The sequence below is a fragment of the Salvelinus namaycush genome, chromosome 15 (assembly GCF_016432855.1).
Source record: "Salvelinus namaycush isolate Seneca chromosome 15, SaNama_1.0, whole genome shotgun sequence".
NCBI classification, from domain to species: domain Eukaryota; kingdom Metazoa; phylum Chordata; class Actinopteri; order Salmoniformes; family Salmonidae; genus Salvelinus; species Salvelinus namaycush.
In genome coordinates this window covers 1,762,695-1,784,764 of record NC_052321.1, presented here as the reverse complement: position 1 = coordinate 1,784,764, position 22,070 = coordinate 1,762,695, and the positions used below count along the sequence as shown (strand labels likewise).

The following is a 22,070-nucleotide window of genomic DNA, read 5'->3' as shown; positions in this document are numbered from 1 at the left end:
GTGTTTCTGGGCAGTGTTCTCGGCCAGGTCTCCTCATGCACTGCGTTATCAATCTCTATATCTGTTGTCCCCCACCTGGCTTCTCTTGTTCTCGCTCTCTCTTTCTCATTTTTGCTTTCCCCCCTTCTGCCTCTTTCTCCCCCCTATCTCTGTCTTCTCTCTCTCCATCACTCTCTTCTCCTTCGCTCTGTGTTCTCTCTCTCTTCTCTCTCTGTCACTCTCTTCTCTCTGTCTCTGTCACTCTCTTCTCTTTCTCTGTGTTCTTTCTCTCTCTGTCACTCTCTCTCCTCTTTCTCTCTGTCACTCTCTTCTCTATCGCTCTGTGTTTTTTCTCTCACTCCTCTCTTCATAATTGTTCTCTCATTTCCTTTCCCTCGCTCCCCACACTCTCTCCTTCTCTCTCTCGGTTTCCCCTGGCTCCCTTCGCCTCTACATGGCCGATTTGCTTTATAAATAGCTTGGCCTAGATTACGGCAGCTGCAGTGGCACCAGGGGGTGGCTGGGCAGGGCCGAGTGAGGTGGTGGGGCACTGGCAGCCTCCATCGCTGGGAAGGCGCAGGAATAGTGTGTGTGTGTGGAGGGGGGTGTGTATGTGTGACTATGTTTGTGTGTGCATATGTGTGTGCGTGTATTGTGTCTGTGTGTTTTGATGCTGCTACTGCCTGCATGCCTGCTGTGTACACATGCACGATGCCCAGGGCTCATACTGTCTCCCAGTCCCTCCCCCCTAGAGCCCTTGCTCCTTGCAGCTCGACAACCAAAACACACAATGACACATGACTGTTATGTCTCATGTCAGATGTAAAGAGGTTTGTTTTCTAGTGTGTGAGTCTCACGTGTCTATCCTGAATGTTTTACGAATTTGTTGCGTGTCATTGTGGGTTAGTGGGTGTCTCCTCTGTATGTGCAGGCTCAAACCAGATCAAATCGATGGTCTACTACCCTGGTTTCATGTTCCCACACACAACCATGACTTTGGGATTACAAATATGCATTATGTTTTACATAAAGTGGATTTTGTGATGGTACAGTCAATTTAGCAACAGTTCTTTAATATCTGTGTACTTCTGTGGTCTGAAGTAACCTGTTATGAGTCAATCATCTAGCAATGTCCCCATTTTAGATCCCCTATCAATCAGGGATCTGGTGAGGGTGAAGGAAGGTTGAATATCCAGGACACCCAGAATATGCACATTCACATCACAGATTTACAAGAAGCATAAACACCTCTGAAACATCACTAAAGGGGGGTAGATGATGGGATTTTATCCCAATTAAATTTTAAGATGGGTTTTGAAAATGATAGAATGCTGATAGAATGCTGATAGAACTGATAGAATGCTGACTAACTGATAGATTCCTGATAGAATGCTGACTAACTGATAGAATGCTGACTAACTGATAGAATGCTGATAGAATGCTGACTAACTGATAGAATGCTGATAGAATGCTGACTAACTGATAGAATGCTGATAGAATGCTGACTAACTGATAGAATGCTGATAGAATGATGACTAACTGATAGAATGCTGATAGAACGCTGACTAACTGATAGAATGCTGATAGAATGCTGATAGAACTGATAGAATGCTGATAGAATGCTGACTAACTGATAGAATGCTGATAGAATGCTGACTAACTGATAGAATGCTGATAGAATGCTGGCTAACTGATAGAATGCTGATAGAATGCTGACTAACTGATAGAATGCTGATAGAATTGATAGAATGCTGATAGAATGCTGACTAACTGATAGATTCCTGATAGAATGCTGACTAACTGATAGAATGCTGATAGAATGCTGATAGAACTGATAGAATGCTGATAGAATGCTGACTAACTGATAGATTCCTGATAGAATGCTGACTAACTGATAGAATGCTGACTAACTGATAGAATGCTGATAGAATGCTGACTAACTGATAGAATGCTGATAGAATGCTGACTAACTGATAGATTGTTGATAGAATGCTGACTAACTGATAGAATGCTGATAGAATGCTGATAGAACTGATAGAATGCTGATAGAATGCTGACTAACTGATAGAATGCTGATAGAATGCTGACTAACTGATAGAATGCTGATAGAATGCTGACTAACTGATAGAATGCTGATAGAATGCTGACTAACTGATAGAATGCTGACTAACTGATAGAATGCTGATAGAATGCTGACTAACTGATAGAATGCTGATAGAATGCTGACTAACTGATAGAATGCTGATAGAATGCTGACTAACTGATAGAATGCTGATAGAATGCTGACTAACTGATAGAATGCTGATAGAATGCTGACTAACTGATAGAATTTGAAATGAGGAGGAAGAAAACTCTAGAGGAGTGCACAGAAAAATGCCTCTTAGTCTATTCACACCCTAACAGAGACCCTCCATTGCCTCAGGTCTGTCAGAACCAGCTTGAGCCACCCTATAGTTACAGATCGTCATATCTGGCTCATGTGGTTGTCTATCTGACTGTCTGACTCTCTGTCTCTCTGGACAATGTGCCCTGTGATGAATGACATGACACACAGATAGACAGAAATAGCCTGCTGCTTCTTCCAGCCTTTTGCCTACTCATCATGGCTTATTGTCTTAGCTGGTGAATGATGAAATGGAGAGCTTGTGCCAGAGTTGATGAGTGTGAGGTTATGCAATGCTGAAGTCTGTTGGAAGTTTGGACCAATCAGATAAGGCTGAACGAGTAAGGGACATATGACAACTGTTTTTACTGTAGTTTACTACACTACAGGCTGCTTCTGCAACGTCCACTACGTTATACAGTAAATTAGCAGGCTATACTGGATTTGTCTCGATTGTTTTTACTTATTGAAGTAACTCTGATATTTCAATTACAGAATAGTCCTACATGGAAAATTATTTCAATGGAACAGACTCAAACTTACTAGCCTAGAGTAAAACATTAGATGGTACATTCCGTTTCTGAAGAAAGAAAAAAAGCTGCATTTATGTAACCAAGAAAATAGTCAAATTCTATTCCAGGATATTTTTTGTGGACTTCATTATAGGCAGTCCTGATTTATTGTTGCTGGGTTAGAAGTAGACCTAGAATACATAATTTCAGAGCTATTGCCGCAGTTATGTTCATGGGCTAAATGAGAAGGAAAAATAAATAACATAACCGAAGCTCTACAAGCTGCAGTGCTCCGACCAAACGGCATCGCAAATGAACAAACGAGGCTGATAATGACGTCAATGTTGTGCCCGAACGCGCGCTGGTTGGTGCGCTCGCGAATGTTTCTGACCGCCGCTCTGTGTTGGAGCGGCGAGAGCGAGTTTTCCACTGCAGCATCACTCACTTCAAATAGCGCACCCAAACTGTGACGATACCACCTCATCCGAAGCGAACTCATTACAATCACTTGCGAGGCTGCGACTGCGCTTTCTCTGAAGCAGACAAGGACCGAACGAAATAATTTATTTTATTTATCTTTTTCTCAGCTACGAAAGGGAATGCCATCAATAAATATGAAACTGGAGATGGTGACCATCATCGCCTGCGAGGTAGACACAGAGGTGTTTACGTCAGACAAGCTGCAGGTAGGCCTATGACGTTACAGTTTCATAAAACCGCACGTTGAATATTTCTTCCTTTTTTGTCTGTTCATACTCCGAAGTAGCAAAGACCCGTTTTTTCTGCATGTCCCAAAGTGCCTGTCTTGCTTACGTTCACCCTGTTTTTATTTTTATTTTTTATCAATGAAACCGCAGCTCATCAAAAATGCACGCCCTGAATGCGCATGGATGCCCTCGGTGCCATTGATTGACGTTTGTGGGTTTGCTGAAGTGTGGACGAGAGGGGGGAGATGGGGGGAGCAGACTTTTGTTTTTACTGTATGCGCTATAGACTACATCTTGCTGTCGCATCACTGGTCAATTTTAGTAGGCCTATGCAAGTTACATGCTTAAATGCAGGGGGTTAGAGGAGGGGGTTGTTGAATTGAACATGTGGAAGAGCACAGAACAGAAGTGAGGAGCAGTTTAGACGCAGTGTCAGAGTCTGACCTCCCTTTCAGCATTGCATTTCAGCATTGCAGGTGTGCCAGATACATAAGAGTGCATGCATCGAATACAACAGTCATGGAGGCAGATGGTACTATGATGCCTAAAGCCTTGACATTAGAAAGTGCCAGTGTTTACTTTAAATGCCACACAGATGGTGGTCAAAGCCATGGCTTACCCACTGAATCCTTTAAAAATTCCTTAGCCACATTTTTCCTATCCACAGACTGTTATTGTGGATTGAGGCCATTGGCCATCCATTGTAGTCTGTTGTACAGCACAGAGCCCAGCACATGCCGTACCAGAACAATAACTTATTAAGATTCCGTTATCCTAAGTCTTTCCTTAATACAGTTCATCAGTCTGAACAGAGATCCTATGCTATGAGTCAAAGTACAAGGTAATGCTGCCATGTCCTCAGAAAACATAAACATTGTGCACATGTCTGCACACCAGGGGTTGGAAACCCAAAATTATTTTCCAATCATTTAATTGTGAACAGAACCATTTATTTTTTTCATTCAGTTCCACTGTTGCGACCAATAACATAAAGTTCTGAACTGGTTATAATCCCCAAAAAGTAATGGTTAATATCATTCCTTCCTGTTCCTTTTTAAACCTCTGAAATCATATATATATATATATTTTTTTAGCTCGACATTAAATTATTTCACCAAACAGTACCGATAGTGCATCTTGCTATGGAGCAGGTAAACTATAACAGTTGTTTACCTGCATTGGACAGACAAGTGTATGGCATGAGATGCGACTGACATTTTGCGGATGGGGAGAGAGAGAGAGAGAGAGAAAGAGTGGAGGAGGGTACTTGGCTTGAAGTGCTGGGCATAATTAAACCTACAGAGGAGGATTGGCTTCTATGAAGGAACTTTGAATGTGTGAACTTCTGAGAGTTGGCTTAACATTGGACCAGAGCTAACTAGCTAGCTATCTAACAAGATTGTGTGTGCAGAGCAGCACCAGAATTAAAATAAAAACACTTCTTACCTTTTTGTAGTAAAAAGAAAAATCCAATGTGAAACGTAATAACTATAGTATCCTTGACTAGCATTGCAAAAGTTAATCCATTCTCAAATAAAATCTCTCTCCATCATTTCTGAATCGCGCTTGTAACTTCAGTAGGCTAGTAGCTTATGCTAAGGAGGAGGAGTGGCAGGTAGCCTACACACACACTAGTGCTGAGCGATTCGGTTGGTTCAAATATTTGAATTCCATTTCGTTATTGTTTTCTTCTGTGAGCTCAATGCACACATCAAACAATTTCTCTAGAGATAAATCAGATCCAGCCTGTACTGTGCGATGTAGTAGGGTGTTGTAGTTTCCAACAGGTTATTATTCTACATAGTTTAGCATATTAAACGTGGTAATTAACTACAATGACTATAATCAATTGCACATCTACTTATATACTTTTATGCCTGTTACAGAATAGAGAATGCGCAATCGTGAGGTGATATGTGACCGACCACCTCGATTCGGTATTATGTAGAAAAATTGGAAATTGTGTTTTTTACATTGGATTAAAGTAGAGACTCAGAGCTAGAAAATGGTATATCATACACTGCAGTTGAGGAACAATGGGAAAGTAATTCTGCTTTGAAAGTAGATAAACTTGGAACCCCACTTTTGAGAAAATGGCCCTTGAATGTTTTGGTACACCTACTGGAGAGCTCTTCTTTGTCTACACCCATTCAGCATCCTTCACACCGTCTTAAGCCTTAGCTCCACCCATCTCTTTCTTTAAGGATTCACATGTGAGGCCATGTGCTAATTTGAGTGAGTAGTTTAGATTTCAAGAATAAAAGTGGTAAAAGTAGTAGCCTACAATAAGGAAAAACTCCAGGTAAAAATATACTTGATCTAGTCCTTGGCCTATATCCTAATCTGACTTTTGTGTAGGTCATGTTCTTCACATTACCGTCTCTGGTAAAAAAAAAAACACACTATATCAAATAAAATCTAAGTTAATTTGTCACATGCACAAGATACAGAAGGTGTAAATGGTACAGTGAAATGGTTACTTGCATAGTAGCAATATCAAAAACAGGAAGTGTCCAGATAAAAATATTTCATAAATATTAGATGACGTGTACAGTACCCGACACACTGGTCTAAATTGATGGGTCATGTGAAGGAAATGCTATAACCACCCCCAGATACATCTAGCTGAGTGGATGGGTCACTGTTGTCTAGACATGTACACATGTTCTTGAAATACAATAGATGGCCGTAATCACCCCCAGACACACCTGGCTAACTTGATGGGTCACGTACAGTACATTCGGAAAGTATTCAGACCTCTTGACTTTTTCCACATTTTGTTACGCTACAGCCTTATTCTAAAATTGTGTCAATCTACACACAATAGCCCTTAATGACAAAGCAAAAACAAGTTTTAGACATTTTTGCAAATGTATTAAAAACAAAAAACTTAAATATCACAATTACATAAGTATTCAGACCCTTTACTCAGTACTTTGTTGAAGCACCTTTGGCAGCGATTACAGCCTCGAGTCTTGGGGAGTTTCTCCCATTCTTCTCTGCAGAGCCTCTCAATCTCTGTCAGGTTGGATGGGGAGCGTCGCTGCACAGCTATTTTTAGGTCTCTCCAGAGATGTTAGATCGGGTTCAAGTCCAGACTCTGGCTGGGCCACTCAAGGACATTCGGAGACATGTCAGAGTAGGACTGGCCACCTCTCAGAGCCTAGTTCCTCTCTAGGTTTCTTCCTAGGTCCCTGCCTTTCTAGGGAGGTTTTCCTAGCCACCGTGCTTCTACATCTGCATTGCTTGCTGTTTTGGGGTTTTAAGCAGGGTTTCTGTATAGCACTTTGTGACATCGGCTGATGTAAAAACGGCTTTATAAATACATTTGATTGATTGATTGATGTCCCGAAGCCACTCCTGCATTTTCTTGGCTGTGTAATTAGGGTCATTGTCCTGTTGGAAGGTGAACCTTCGCCCCATTCTGAGGTCCTATGTACTCTGGAGCAGGTTTTCATCAAGAATCTCTCTGTACTTTGCTCCGTTCATCTTTCCTTCGATCCTGACAAGTCTCCCAGTCCCTGCCACTGAAAAACATCCCCACAGCATGATGATGCCACGACCATGCTTGGTGATGGTGCCAGGTTTCCTCCAGACGTGACGCTTGACATTCAGATCAAAGAGTTCAATCTTGGTTTCATCATACCAGAGAATCTTGTTTCTCATGGTCTGAGAATCTTTAGGTGTGTTTTGGCAAACTCCAAGCGGGCTGTCATGTGCCTTTTACTGAGAAGTGGCTTCTTTCTGGCCACTCTAACATAAAGGCCTGGTGGAGTGCTGCAGAGATGGTCGACCTTCTGGAAGGTTCTCCCATCTCCACAGAGGAACTCTGGAGCGCTGTCAGAGTGACCATCAGGTTCTTGGTCACCTCCCTGACCAAGGCTCTTCTCCCTCGATTGCGCAGTTTGGCCGGGCGGCCAGCTCTAGGAAGAGTCTTGGTGGTTCCAAACATATTCCATTCAATTGAATTTACCACAGGTGGACTTCAATCAAGTTATAGAAACATCTCAATGATGATCATTGGAAACAGGATGCACCTGAGCTCAATTTCGAGTCTCATAGCAAAGGGTCTGAATAATAATGTAAATAAGGTATTTCTGTTTTGCATTTTTCATACATTTGCTAAAGTGGGGTATTGTGTGTAGATTGAGATTGATGAAGATCTGAATTTATTTAATCAATTTAGAATAAGGCTGTAACGTAAACAAAATGTGTTAAAAGAGAAGGGGTCTGAATACTTTCCGAATGCCCTGTAGTCATCTGGCGAAGTGGAGTCTTTTGTTTAACTAGCTAAACAATGAACCAGCATAATCCCAACTCATACTACAACCAATACAAACATTGTCATAGGTTTAGTATGAATGTGTAATACATGTCTGAGTGACAGAGTGAGGGCTTTGCATAGGCACTTTGTGTGTTTGTTATTTTTCGTTTTTTTGTTCTGTTCCCTAGATCGGTTCCAACCACTGCCACACACACACACACACACACACACACACACACACACACACACACACACACACACACACACACACACACACACACACACACACACACACACACACACAGACACACACAGACACACACAGAGAAAGCATATTGACAAGTAAACAGAACAGACAGGCTCACACCACCTTGTCTTGATAAACAGCAGCTCATCTCCAAGTCCACATTCTCCCCTGCAGCACCTGAGCTCTGCCTATAACTCTTCACCACAGACTCCCAAAACCCTACTTCCACTTCTTGAGGATGAGCGTAAAATCATGCAACGCAGACGTCCACTTCTTGGCAGAGTAGCCCTGTGTTTATGCTTGCCTATGTTTGTTGTGCATGTTATGCAAGTGCACATTTTTTATGTCATCGGAAAAACCACAACTCCTCATCCTACTATCCCGATCGGTCCTAATCTGCACTGAGACTGATCTGAGTGCAGCCTTCAGAAACATCTGTGTGGGGGAGAGAGAGAAAGGGAAGCGAATGGGCTGACTTTGGGGGAGGATGGCAGATAGATCTGAACTAATCCTGGTTTCTGGCACATTCTAGGGACAAGAGGACATTAGGTTGGGGGGGGGATTAGTGGGGAACGCACATGGTTAGGGAAGGCTCTGATTGAGCTCATCTCTCCCAGGCAGCTTGCAGTCGGTTGTTTTCATATCAATTCATCTCATCTGTTCCCTGTGTGTCTTCGTTTATTACAGCTTTTTTTTTCAATTGCTCACAAGCATCGGTCAATACTGTAGCCACTTTCTATTGGTCAATACTGTAGCCACTTTCTATTGGTCAATACTGTAGCCACTTTCTATTGGTCAATACTGTAGCCACTTTCTATCGGTCAATACTTTAGCCACTTTCTCAAAACTCTTCACAGTCCGCATTACCAACATGCATCTTGGACAAACAGTTAATCTCACCTCCAAAACTCACTCAAACCACCAAAACATGTCATACATGTCTCAAAATTACCTCGTTCGACCATCACACTGGCAACAATTCTCATTCAGAAAGCATACATAGCACACTGACCTAAAAACACTAACAATAGGGAGCATTACATAAATGATAAACGTTTTTCTTTGAGGTTTGAATGATTTTTCACATAAATCAGTATTTCATTTTAGAATAAGAATAACACCTTATATGAATGAGAAAAGAGTTCATGGATTTCAGAGAATGTGGTCATTGAATACATTTTGTGTGAAAACAATGTAACATGATTCACAGTTTGGTCCACATACACTTCTGTTTCGCTTGACTGTGTGAAGAGTTTTGTCAATGTGACTTCAGTTTTGACCAATGCATGTTAGCAATTGACCACAACTGTAATATACAGATGCCTGATCATCCCCCTCTGATTTAGAGCTGTGTATCTGGGTGAACTGAACTACTATGGTCTGTGATGGACCACGCAATGGATCACTGTGATTCACAGTCAATAACATTCATATTTCAGCATGGCGTTCTAAGCTATAGCTGAGATATGAATGTTACCGAGCTAGCACAAAATGCAATTCCTATGGTTATTGTCATGCCGTGTCAAACAGATCTGGGACCAGGCTAGTTAATTGAATCCTGTGCCTGGTCCAGTTGTGCTTGCGATGCTAGTTGATACTAACAGGGTTAGTTTAAGTGGATGGCTGGCCTAGTCCTTAGCAGTTGCTATAGGACCTGAGATAGCTGATGCTAACAGGGTTAGTTTAAGTGAATGGCTGGTAGTTGCAGTAGGACCTGAGATAGCTGATGCTAACAGGGTTAGTTTAAGTGAATGGCTGGCCTAGTCCTTAGCAGTTGCTATAGTACCGGAGATAGCTGATGCTAACAGGGTTAGTTTAAGTGGATTGCTAGCCTTAGCAGTTGCTATAGTACCGGAGATAGCTGATGCTAACAGGGTTAGTTTAAGTGGATTGCTGGCCTTAGCAGTTGCTATAGTACCGGAGATAGCTGATGCTAACAGGGTTAGTTTAAGTGGATTGCTGGCCTTAGCAGTTGCTATAGGACCAGAGATTGCTGATTTGTTAATCTGTGTTGTGTTGTGTTATTACCTGGAGAATATAGAGCAGCATCAGCAGATTAACATGCGTAAGGAATGAGCTAGATGAACCGGCTCTCTCACATGGTACATGTCAGACATCATACAGTATACACACACATACATGCAAAAACACGTCCGCATGAACATACACATTACGCACACACACCACAGAGAAAAAATACACACATGCATATGACTATCACACACACACCAATACATTCTGTTTTACTACTAAGATATATAACTATATATACGTATATATAGATATATAACTTCCCCTTAGTGTAATTACCAGGTAAATCAATAAATGCATTAAGTGTGTTAAGTTCACTGATGGATTGTAAGCTGGTTACGTTTAAGCATTAGAGGACAACAAAACGTGTAGGCTGTTTAAGACATGACCTCTTCCTAAAACACTGAAACCCATTATTAGGAAACTAAAGGTAGGAGAGAAACAACATATTCTGTGAGCTACACACTAGATACTAGACATCCTATCCACACACACACACACACACACACACACACGCACACACACACACACACACACACACAGACTCTCTCTCTCTCAGTGACTCAGCAGGATGGAAAAAGGTAGCTGTTGTCAATTCCGTCTCTGTTACTGTTCTGTCAGCAAACCTCCATCCATCCAAACTAAATCCCAGGCCTGAAGAACCCTACTTTCTTTCCATCAGCAGTTGAGGCCTGCTGGTCTGTTCCCAAGCCTACCATCATAACAATGGCAGTTGTCTGTGTCACCTCTGACTGTCGTCCTGGAAACTCAGCGTAGAGCTTTGAGCAGCCACACCTGTTTTGATGCCTGGCCAGCTCACTTCGACTCCTATATGGTCTATGTTTTTGCTGAGATCTGTGTTTTGGTCTCTTGACTATTTATCAAGCATATACTCATGGTACAGTACAGGGCTAGGTGATATGGCCAAAATATCATATGATATTTTTCAAATTTGGGGCGATATTTTTATGTTTTTTAATAATAAAAGTTCATGACCCTAGGGTGGCAACACATACATTATAAGTGATTTCAATCTTTCTCCATTCTTCATCCCTTTCTCCATTCTGGTTGTTTTATACTGTTCAATTCAACTATAATTAATTATTTATTTGGTGATGTGAATATATTTAATATATATAACTTTTTTAATGTTTCACTATTCTTATGAAATTCACTGAGGAGGATGGTCCTCCACTTCCTCCTCTGAGGAGCCTCCACTGCCAGAGATCTGTATATAATGACGAGATGCTAATTTCTCCGCCCTAACAATAGGAGTTGTTGTCCCAAAGGCGGGAAGGCAGGCAACAAGCTTTGGTCCAACCTCTCGCATCACCTCTTCCTCTCTGTCTTACCACATGTAGCTAGCTAACATATTCATTTTATCTTAACTAGGCAAGTCAGTTAAGAACAAAGTCTTATTTACAATGACGGCCTAGGAGCAGTGGGTTAACTGCCTTGTTCAGGGGCAGAACGGCAGATTTTTATCTTGTCAGCTCGGGGATTCGATCTTGCAACCTTTCGCTCTAACCACTAGGCTACCTGACACCCCATTCATGCTTCACATATTGCTCTCTGATTTAGAAGATACAGTTGCACAAACAAAATGCGTATCAAGGCCGACACCAGCATTGGTAACAGGCTGTATTAGATCGCTTGTTCTGACTAGTACATTTACCAAGCTAGCTAGCTAGCTAACTGTCAATTAGCATTAGCGGCTAACAATATTTATTTTAGCCACAACTTGCTAAGAAAATAGAAACTAGGAGACAGTAGTTTGCAGACAGTAGGATACACAAACTATAAGTGTAATTATGGAACACTTGTGGAAAGCAGCATGTCACCAACATCGTACTGCATCTATCTGACCAATGGCAGGAAAGTGTTTGTGACTCTGTGGTCGAGCAACAGCTCTCTCCTTGAGTGACTGGGGCGGGGCTTGGTGTGGGAAGTGGCATGCAGCAGAAGGGAGAAAAACGACTCAAGTAGAAAATGGAGAAACTAAAAAAACGTACATTACACGTGCCAAGTGAAATACCGTTATAGAAGGTAAAGTAAAAACCCAAACCGGTCAGTGCATCCATACCGGTAGTAAAATACGGTATACCGCCCAGCCCTAGTACAGTACATCAGCTAAAATGAAATGTGTCAAAACGTCATGTTTGAGATTATGAAATTATATTTTATTGAAAACATGGAACATTTGGATTGCTGTTTGGCTTGCAAGGTCATCCATATCATATAAAACAACCTGCAGTGATAAAAGTCAATACATATTTCAAACAATCAGCAAATAACCTTTAAGCAAGGTTGCATTCAGCTAGCCGTCACAAAGGGCAGCACTTGCTCGATGATATAACCATTCCAATACAGCTGTGTAGATGTTTGCATGGCTATAGTAGAGATGAGACAAACAGCGTGTGTCAGACGGACCGGTAAAGGAGAGGGGGAAGAGTGGCGGACGATGCGGACGGTTGTACTATGTTCTGTCCAGGTGGGAAACCAGATCTGGCCCTGGCAGGTGGACCACGCCAGGGAGCATGGGGCTCAGGTTTTTACTTCTCCCAGTCTGGGGACATGTCGAACTGGGCCACGGTCGGCTCACATTCCCCCAAAACCTTAGAGAGGCTCTGGGTTTCGAGTGTCACGTTAGAAAGGTTAGAACTATGTCCGCTGGAGTGACGTAGAAGAATGAGCACAAAAAACAAAGGTCTGTCTCTAACTCTGGCTTCTATCATTGCCGGTGTGTCGGGTTACGAGAGCCAGGATGACAGGGTTGTGAGACGATAAGGCGAAGGCTAAAGGAAAAACTTTAAGCTAAGCAAATGGAATGTGGTACAAAGCTTTTTATTCATTGATGTGGACGTCAATTCAACATCTATTCCATGTTAGTTCTACGTAATTTCATTGAAATTATGTGAAAACAACATTGTGTCAAACAGTGTGTTTAGGGATGACTTGCTGAATTTATGAAATTGCTTCTTTCAATTATTGATAAAGAAACTGTTAAGAAACTGACTGTTAGAGCTGTTCAGGCTCCATGCATTGCTGAGGAATTTAAAAACTGTATGGTTAAAGAGATGGGGAAAAAGGAGTGGCTACTAAGTCCTGTTGCACATCTGACTGGCTGACTTACTGCAAATTGAGAAATTATGTGACTAAATAAAAAATAAATATTAATAAACTATATTATGAAGCCAAGATCATTGATATGAAGAATAATGGAAAAACTATTTTGAGTACTTTAAATAAAATTATTGGCAGAAAGACATTCAACTCCATCTTTCATCGAATCAGATGACTTAGTCATCACCTTTTAATGTTACCATGTATTTTAATGATTACTTCATTGGCAAAGGGGGAAAACTTAGGCAGGAAATGCCAACAAGGAACAGTGAGCCATCATACTCATGCATTAAAAAAAACTAATAATGAAAGAAAATCATTTTAAGTTAGAATTTTGTAAATTTAGTGTGGGAGAGCTGGAAAAAATTATTGTTATCGATCAGTAATGACAAACCTTCTGGCTTTGACAACTTAGATGGAAGCTACTGAGGATGGTAGCTGACTCTATAGCCACTCCTATCTGTCATATCTTTAATCTGAGCCGAGAGGAAAGCCAAAGTCATTCCGCCACCCAAGCAAACTGTTGGAAAAAATTGTGTTAGACCAAATACAATGCTATTTCTCTGTAAACAAATTAACAAAAGACTTTCAGCATGCTTATAGAGAAGGGCACTCAACATGTACTGCACTGACACAAATTACTGATGATTGGTTGACAGAAATTGGTAATATATCTAATAGAACTCAGAGGGTTTTCTTTAATGGAAGCTTCTCTAATCTCAAACATGTAAAGTGTGGTGTACCGCAGGGCAGCTCTCTGGGCCTCTACTCTTTTCTAATTTTACCAATGATCTGCCACTGGCATTAAACAAAGAATGTGTGTCCATGTATGCTGATGATTCAACCATATATGCATCAGCAACCACAGCTAATGAAGTCACTGAAACCCTTAACAAAGTGTTGCAGTCAGTTTTGGAATGGGTGGCCAGTAATAAGAGACAAAGGAATTCCACTATTGTGCATACAGCTGATAACTATGCTCATGGATATGTGAATACTTTGCAAATGAACGGCCGCTCATTCGGGAGAATTGCAATGTACCTATTTACATGTGTATGCCTTTGCTGTCTCTCTGTTGAAACTCGATCCATCCACGGGGAGTAATTCAACAGAAAGTATCTGGTTGTGTATGTCTCTAGTTGTCCACCAGAGGTCACCATGTCCTTTGTAGCTGCAGAATGGTTCTTTCAGAGTACCACCCGGTGGTTCTCGGCCAAGTTTTACTAGACTAAAGTACTTAAACAGCTTCAGACTGAATGTTCCTGTGTAGTCTTCTTCTTCTTCGAGAGAGAGAGTTTCAGAGTTTCTAACCATTTCATACCTTTGAGCTCACGCTTTCTCGTTTAAATTCCTACCATTTCAACGTGCAGCCACGCTCCACGTTTTTCTGGTCTCGTAGATTCTAACCATTCGTGACGTCCAGTTCACACCGTCCGCCTGCTTGGTTTAGTGTAAATTTCATTAGGAGGGGTTTTATGCACTCTGGCAAAAAGGGGGCGTTCCATGGCGCCGACATAATGTCTGTGCTCATGTAACGGATGTGAAATGGCTAGCTAGTTAGCGGTGGTGCGCGCTAATAGCCTTTCAATCGGTGACGTCACTTGCTCTGAGACCTTGAAGTAGTGGTTCCCCTTGCTCTGCAACAGCCGCGGCTTTTGTGTAACGATGCTTTGTGGGTGACTGTTGTTGTATTTGTGTTCAGAGGGTCCCTGGTTCGCGCCCGGGTCGGGGTCGAGGGGACGGACTAAAGTTAAAACTGTTACACTCACGTGGGTGTGGTCACTGACTGGGTAGAACTTTTATATGAAAAACAACTCTCATTTAGAAGGCTAACATCACATTTCATCTTCTCACAAATAGTTTCATATTTAAACCTATAAATTCCACAACATTTGAATGTAAACCTGACAACTGGGAAGTATACACATTCAGAGATACAGTTATGTTGTTATACCGTCCTTAATGAGATCCCAAAACAACAACTGATCTGACATAATCGTTCTTTAAGTACCCACGGACCATTCCAACTGTTTGGATTACAGAAATATTGTTTCATTATTCAACCTTTTGATGTTACCGTACTGCAAAGTTTCTCTCTGTGGTAACAAAGGGATTTTTAACTTCCATTTCTGCAGTGGGAGAGAGAGTTTTAGGTATTTACGACCGTCTTAAAACTGTGGTGGGGGAGAGAGAGTGGGGGGGGGGGGGGGATCTGGCGCCTATGATCCTCACCCAAGAGGGCAAATCATGACACCATATAGCCAACTCCTTGGCATTAGGCACATTTGTGACTCTGATTTATCATTTGATGTACATGCCAAAGATTTATGTGAACGATTTTAAACAAGAGGGTATAAAGAAGAATTATTGGACAATTGTCTTAATAGAGTCAAACTGAGCAGAATGCATTATTGCAACCACGTCAAAGGAATCCCTCTCTTCCCTCAGCAACTTTGGTGTCCACCTACAGTCCCATTTCAAGGTCGATCAAGGAAGTGGTTAATAGACATTGGCACATATTACACAAGTGACCCCAGCTTTGGTAAAGCATTTGAACTGAGTTTAAATGTATTTGGCTAAGGTGTATGTAAACTTCCATCTTCAGCTGTATATCCATCCTGCCCTGCCTTTCTAAAATTTTCGAAAGCCAAGTTAACAAACAGATCACCGACCATTTTGAATCCCACCGTACCTTCTCCACTATGCAATCTGGTTACCAAGCTGGTCATGGGTGCACCTCAGCCACACTCAAAGTCCTAAATGATATCATAACCGCCATCATTTAAAAAACAGTACTGTGCAGCCGTCTTCATCGACCTGGCCAAGGCTTTCGACTCTGTCAATCACCGCATTCTTATCGGCAGACTCAATAGCTTTGGTTTCTCAAATGACTGCCTCGCCTGGTTCACCAACTGCTTTTCAGATAGAGTTCAGTCTGTCAAATCAGAGGGCCTGTTGTCCGGACCTCTGGCAGTCTCTATGGGGGTGCCACAGGGTTCAATTCTCGGGACGACTCTTTTCTCTGTATATATCAGTGATGTCGCTCTTGCTGCTGGTGATTGTCTGATTCACCTCTTAGCAGACGACACCATTCTGTATACATTTGGCCCTTATTTGGACACTGTGTTAACAGACCTCCAAACGAGCTTCAATGCCGTACAACACTCCTTCCGTGGCCTCTAAATGCCAAACTAAATGCATGCTCTTCAACCGATTGTTGCCCACGCCCGCCTGACTAGCATCACTACTCTGGATGGTTCTGACTTAGAATATGTGGACAACTACAAATACCTAGGTGTCTGGTTAGACTGTAAACTCTCCTTCCAGACTCACATTAAGAATCTCCAATCCAAAATTAAATCTAGAATTGGCTTCCTATTTTGCAACAAGGCCTCCTTCACTCATGCTGCCAAACAAACCCTCGTAAAACTGACTGTTCAACCGATCCTTGACTTCGGGGATGTCATTTACAAAATAGCCTCCAACACTCTACTCAGCAAACTGGATGTAGTCTATCACAGTGCCATCCGTTTTGTCACCAAAGCCCCATATACTACCCACCACTGCGACCTGTATGCTCTCGTTGGCTGGCCCGCACTACATATTCGTAGCCAAACCCACTGGCACCAGATCATCAGTAAGTCTTTGCTAGGTAAAGCCCCGCCTTATCTCAGCTCACTGGTCACCATAGCAACACCCACCCGTAGCACACGCTCCAGCAGGTATATTTCACTGGTCATCCCCAAAGCCAACACTTCCTTTGGCCGCCTTTCCTTCCAGTTCTCTGCTGCCAATGACTGGAACGAATTGCAGAAATCACTGAAGCTGAAGTCTTACATCTCCCTGTCTAACTTTATGCATCAGCTGTTAGAGCAGCTTATCGACCACTGTGCCTCCACACAGCCAATCTGTAACAGCACACCCAACTACCTCATCCCCATATTGTTATTTATCTTTTTGCTCTTTTGCACCCCAGTATCTCTACTTGCACATCATAATCTGCACATCTATCACTCCAGTGTTAATGCTAAATTGTAATTATTTCACCTCTATGGCCTATTTATTGCCTTACCTCCCTACTCTTCTACATTTGCTCACACTGTACATAGATTTTTTCTATTGTGTTATTGACTGTATGTTTGCTTATGTGTAACTCTGTGTTGTTGTTTTTGTCGCACTGCTTTGCTTTATCTTGGCCAGGTTGCAGTTGTAAATGAGAACTTGTTCTCAACTAGCTTACCTGGTTAAATAAAGGTGAAATACATTTATTTTTAATTACTATATGCAAAGATATAGAAAATCAAGGCTATTGAAGCAAATTGCTGCATTTCTGATTCATTCTTGTTACATATACTTTAGTACAGTCAATAAAGTGAAAAGGTGTTATTCTTTTTCTATAATGAAATACTGATTTATGTGAAAAATCATTCAAACCTCTGTTGGATTCGACATTTTGAACATTGAGATATTAAATAAATGATAGAGAAGAAGCATAGAATGTCTGTAGAAAGACAGATAGCTGTGGAATGTGTTGGAATGTGTTGGGGGATGGGAGCAGAGCACCGTGTTGATACAGGAAAGACAGATGGACCTCTGTGGATTAGATGAAGGAGGGGTTGAGGTCAGGAGGTGAGGACAGGTCACCTGAAGGGAGTAATAAGGGTTTGGGATCTTGTTACTCTTTTCCTGTTAAACCATAAATGTAAGGGAGGGAGTAAGGGAGTGTCTTAAGTAGGATTTATTTAACTGTGATGGAGAGACATGTTGGGTTGTATGAATACAGCTGTACAGAACCTTTGGGAAGAAATAAACTTGGTTAAAGCTTCTCTAGTGTCCGTGGGTTATTTACTCTGAAAAATAAGAACCTAACACCTCAAAGGGTAAAGTTAATTTATGTAATGCTCCCTGCTGTTAGTGGTTTTTGGGTCAGTGTGTTATGAGTGACAATGTATGCTTTCTGAGGGAGAATTGTTGCCAGTGTTACGGTCGAACAAGCTTAGTTAAACACAAGTATTAAGGGTTTTGTTGGTTTTAGATTCTGGGTTCTGACTTCTCAAACTTGAAACATTGTTATACTAGAGACATGATACATCAGAAGTAATACTATAGTATCTGAGGAGTGATAGAGACTGGTTTTCACACCAGAAGTTAATGGTTATCTGTAGGAGCCGGATGGCTTTGGAATGTGCTGAGTAGAGGGGAAGCAGTCACATGATTGCTATAGGTGATACGGGTGGAGAGCTTTGGATTAGGCATCAAGGGGGTTGAGGTCAGGTCAGGTCACCTTAAGGGAGGAGAACCGGTTTATTACCCCATCACTTTGTCTTCGTGTCGAACCATAACAGATGTACGGGTTGGAGAGAAGGAGGAGTGCATCTAAATTGGAGTATATTTACTTGTGTTGGTGGGAACATGTCTAATAAACTTGGTTGAGCTTTAATAGTGTCTGTTGAGTTTTTGACTCTGAGAATAAGAACCTAACAGTGGTTTGCGTGAGTTTTGGAGGTGAGATTAACTGTTTGTCCAAGATGCATGTTGGTAATGCAGACGGTGTGAAGTGTTTTTAAAAAGTGGTTTCAGTATTGACCGATGCTTGTTAGCAATTTTAAAAAAAAACGGTAATAAATAATTTGGTACTGGAGATGAATGAGGTGGCAACCCTTGGTAATGGATTGAGCAGTTTGTTTTTAACCCATAGATAATGTGTATGTGTGTGTGTGTGTTCTGGGTTGTGTAACCCAAGCGGAAGTGGGGATAACTAATTCATGGGCACACACACAAAAACAGACACCTATACACACAAAAACACACAACTATACATTCACAAACACACACCTATACATTCACAAACACACACCTATACAGTACGTTGTGTGTGTGTTTGTGAATGTATATGTGTGTGTGTATACAGTATGTCTGTTAACGTAGAGTTGTGTCAAATCAAATCACATTTATTGGTCACATACACATGGTTAACAGATGTTAATGCGAGTGTAGTGAAATGCGTGTGTGTGTGTGTGTGAGTGTGAGTGTGAGTGTGAGTGTGTGTGTGTGTGTGTGTGTGTGTGTGTGTGTGTGTGTGTGTGTGTGTGTGTGTGAGTGTGAGTGTGTGTGTGTGTGTGTGTGTGTGCAGATGCGTGATTGTGTGTATATTCTACACCTTGGATTAAAATGTCCGGTCGATCTTCCTTGAAAGCCCCGTGGTCCTCCGTCAGCTCCCATCGGGTTTTAGGCGCGTTAACTGTCACATTATTTTGCCCGAGCCCACATGCGGACTTGACCCCTTATTTATGAGAGAACAGATTCTCAGGTTACACCAGAGCCCAGAGGAGAACTGAAGTTATATGTACAGGCACCACAGCTGCTATGTGGCCTGCTGTCCTGACTGTCAAAATGGCACTTTCTTTGTCATAGATATTAGATACCAGACTCATGCTCTGCTTGTCTATGATTTTAAGTCGCTCTGAATAAGATTGCCTATGATAGTAATAAGGCAAAATTACTTACATGTAAATGTATGTTTGAGTGCCAGTCTGTTTGTTCCATCATGCCAACTCCTTGTCCATCATTTTCATGCTAAACATTTTTTGGCTTGACGATGACAGCAAACAGCAATGGATTTGTTATTTTTTGGTTTTGACATTTTTTTAACATTTATTTATTCACAGGGGCCCAATTGAGACTCATTCTTAATGGTGCCCTGACAACAACAAAAATGCTAAAATCAAATGAATTCAATAAAACAGCAACAACAAAAAACAACACACACTACATTTCAACAACACAAATACATTATTAAAATCAACCAAAACACTCGCAAACCTCAGTGAATTCATTCCTCATTTTAAACGACCCTATTGGCACCAGGAACTGAAGATGTCATGTGGTTAGTAAATTATTCCAAACATGGGGGACGTTAAAACTATGGGCTGGTTGGATCATATGAATGTACTGTAGATAAGTCAGTAGGTAAATAGCCTTGGCTTGTGTGAGCCGGAAGGGCTCATAGGAGCAGGAGCCTGTTTTCTGCAGCATGAGGCAGCTTGATGTACAAGTACCCACCCTGGACAACAGGATGCTAGTAAACTCAGCAAAAAAAGAAACGTCCTCTCACTGTCAACTGCGTTTATTTTCAGCAAACTTAACATGTGTAAATATTTGTATGAACATAACAAGATTTAACAACTGAGACATAAACTGAACAAGTTCCACAGACATGTGACTAACAGAAATTGAATAATGTGTCAAAATCAAAGTAACAGTCAGTATCTTGTGTGGCCACCAGCTGCATTAAGTACTGCAGTGCGTCTCCTCCTCATGGACTGCACCAGATTTGCCAGTTCTTGCTGTGAGATGTTACCCCACTCTTCCACCAAGGCACCTGCAAGTTCCCGGACATTTCTGTGGGGAATGGCCCTCACCCTCACCCTCCGAACCAACAGGTCCCAGACATGCTCAATAGGAGATCCGGGCTCTTCGAGGGCCATGGCAGAACACTGACATTACCGTCTTGCAGGAAATCACGCACAGAACGAGCAGTATGGCTGGTGGCATTGTCATGCTGGAGGGTCATGTCAGGATGAGCCTGCAGGAAGGGTACCACATGAGGGAGGAGGATGTCTTCCCTGTAACGCACAGCATAGAGATTGCCTGCAATGACAACAAGCTCAGTTCGATGATGCTGTGACACACCGCCCCAGACCATGATGGACCCTCCACCTCCAAATCGATCCCGCTCCAGAGTACAGGCCTCGGTGTAACGCTCATTCCTTCAACGATAAACGCAAAGGACGATCAGCTGTCCATCTTGTCTCCCTGTAGCGCTGTCTTAGGCGTCTCACAGTACGGACCTTGCAATTTATTGCCCTGGCCACATCTGCAGTTCTCATACCTCCTCGCAGCATGCCTAAGGCACGTTCACGCAGATGAGCAAGGACCCTGGGCATCTTTCTTTTGGTGTTTTTCCTCTTTAGTGTCCTAAGTTTTCATAACTGTGACCTTAATTGCCTACCGTCTGTAAGCTGTTAGTGTCTTAACGACCGTTCCACAGGTGCATGTTCATTAATTGTTTATGGTTCATTGAACAAGCATGGGAAACAGTGTTTAAACCCTTTACAATGAATATCTGGGAAGTTATTTGGATTTTTACTAATTATCTTTCAAAGACAGGGTCCTGAAAAAGGGACGTTTCTTTTTTTGCTGAGTTTATATCATAGTTCCTTACCCCCAATCTATCTCCTTAATGCTGAGTGTCAAGCAGGGCCTTACCCCCAATCTATCTCCTTAATGCTGAGTGTCAAGCAGGGCCTTACCCCCAATCTATCTCCTTAATGCTGAGTGTCAAGCAGGGCCTTACCCCCAATCTCTCTCCTTAATGCTGAGTGCCAAGCAGGACCTTACCCCCAATCTATCTCCTTAATGCTGAGTGTCAAGCAGGGCCTTACCCTCAATCTCTCTCCTTAATGCTGAGTGCCAAGCAGGACCTTACCCCCAATCTATCTCCTTAATGCTGAGTGTCAAGCAGGGCCTTACCCCCAATCTCTCTCCTTAATGCTGAGTGTCAAGCAGGGCCTTACCCTCAATCTCTCTCCTTAATGCTGAGTGCCAAGCAGGACCTTACCCCCAATCTATCTCCTTAATGCTGAGTGTCAAGCAGGGCCTTACCCCCAATCTATCTCCTTAATGCTGAGTGTCAAGCAGGGCCTTACCCCCAATCTCTCTCCTTAATGCTGAGTGCCAAGCAGGGCCTTACCCCCAATCTCTCTCCTTAATGCTGAGTGTCAAGCAGGGCCTTACCCCCAATCTCTCTCCTTAATGCTGAGTG

General features: G+C 42.1%; 1 protein-coding gene across 2 annotated transcripts in view; it reads left to right on the top strand.

The window, feature by feature from the left end:
* Nucleotides 1-22,070, top strand: part of LOC120059799 (calcipressin-3-like) — a 67,149-nt gene that overhangs the window by 23,238 nt on the left and 21,841 nt on the right. The window contains exon 1 of one of the 2 annotated variants that reach the window (XM_039008848.1): nucleotides 3,474-3,560. The exons of the other annotated variant lie outside the window; for it this stretch is intronic. Coding sequence (XP_038864776.1) covers nucleotides 3,474-3,560 — 87 coding nt within the window. Of the gene's footprint in view, nucleotides 1-3,473; nucleotides 3,561-22,070 lie in introns of those variants that run through there. 2 annotated transcript variants of the gene reach the window in all.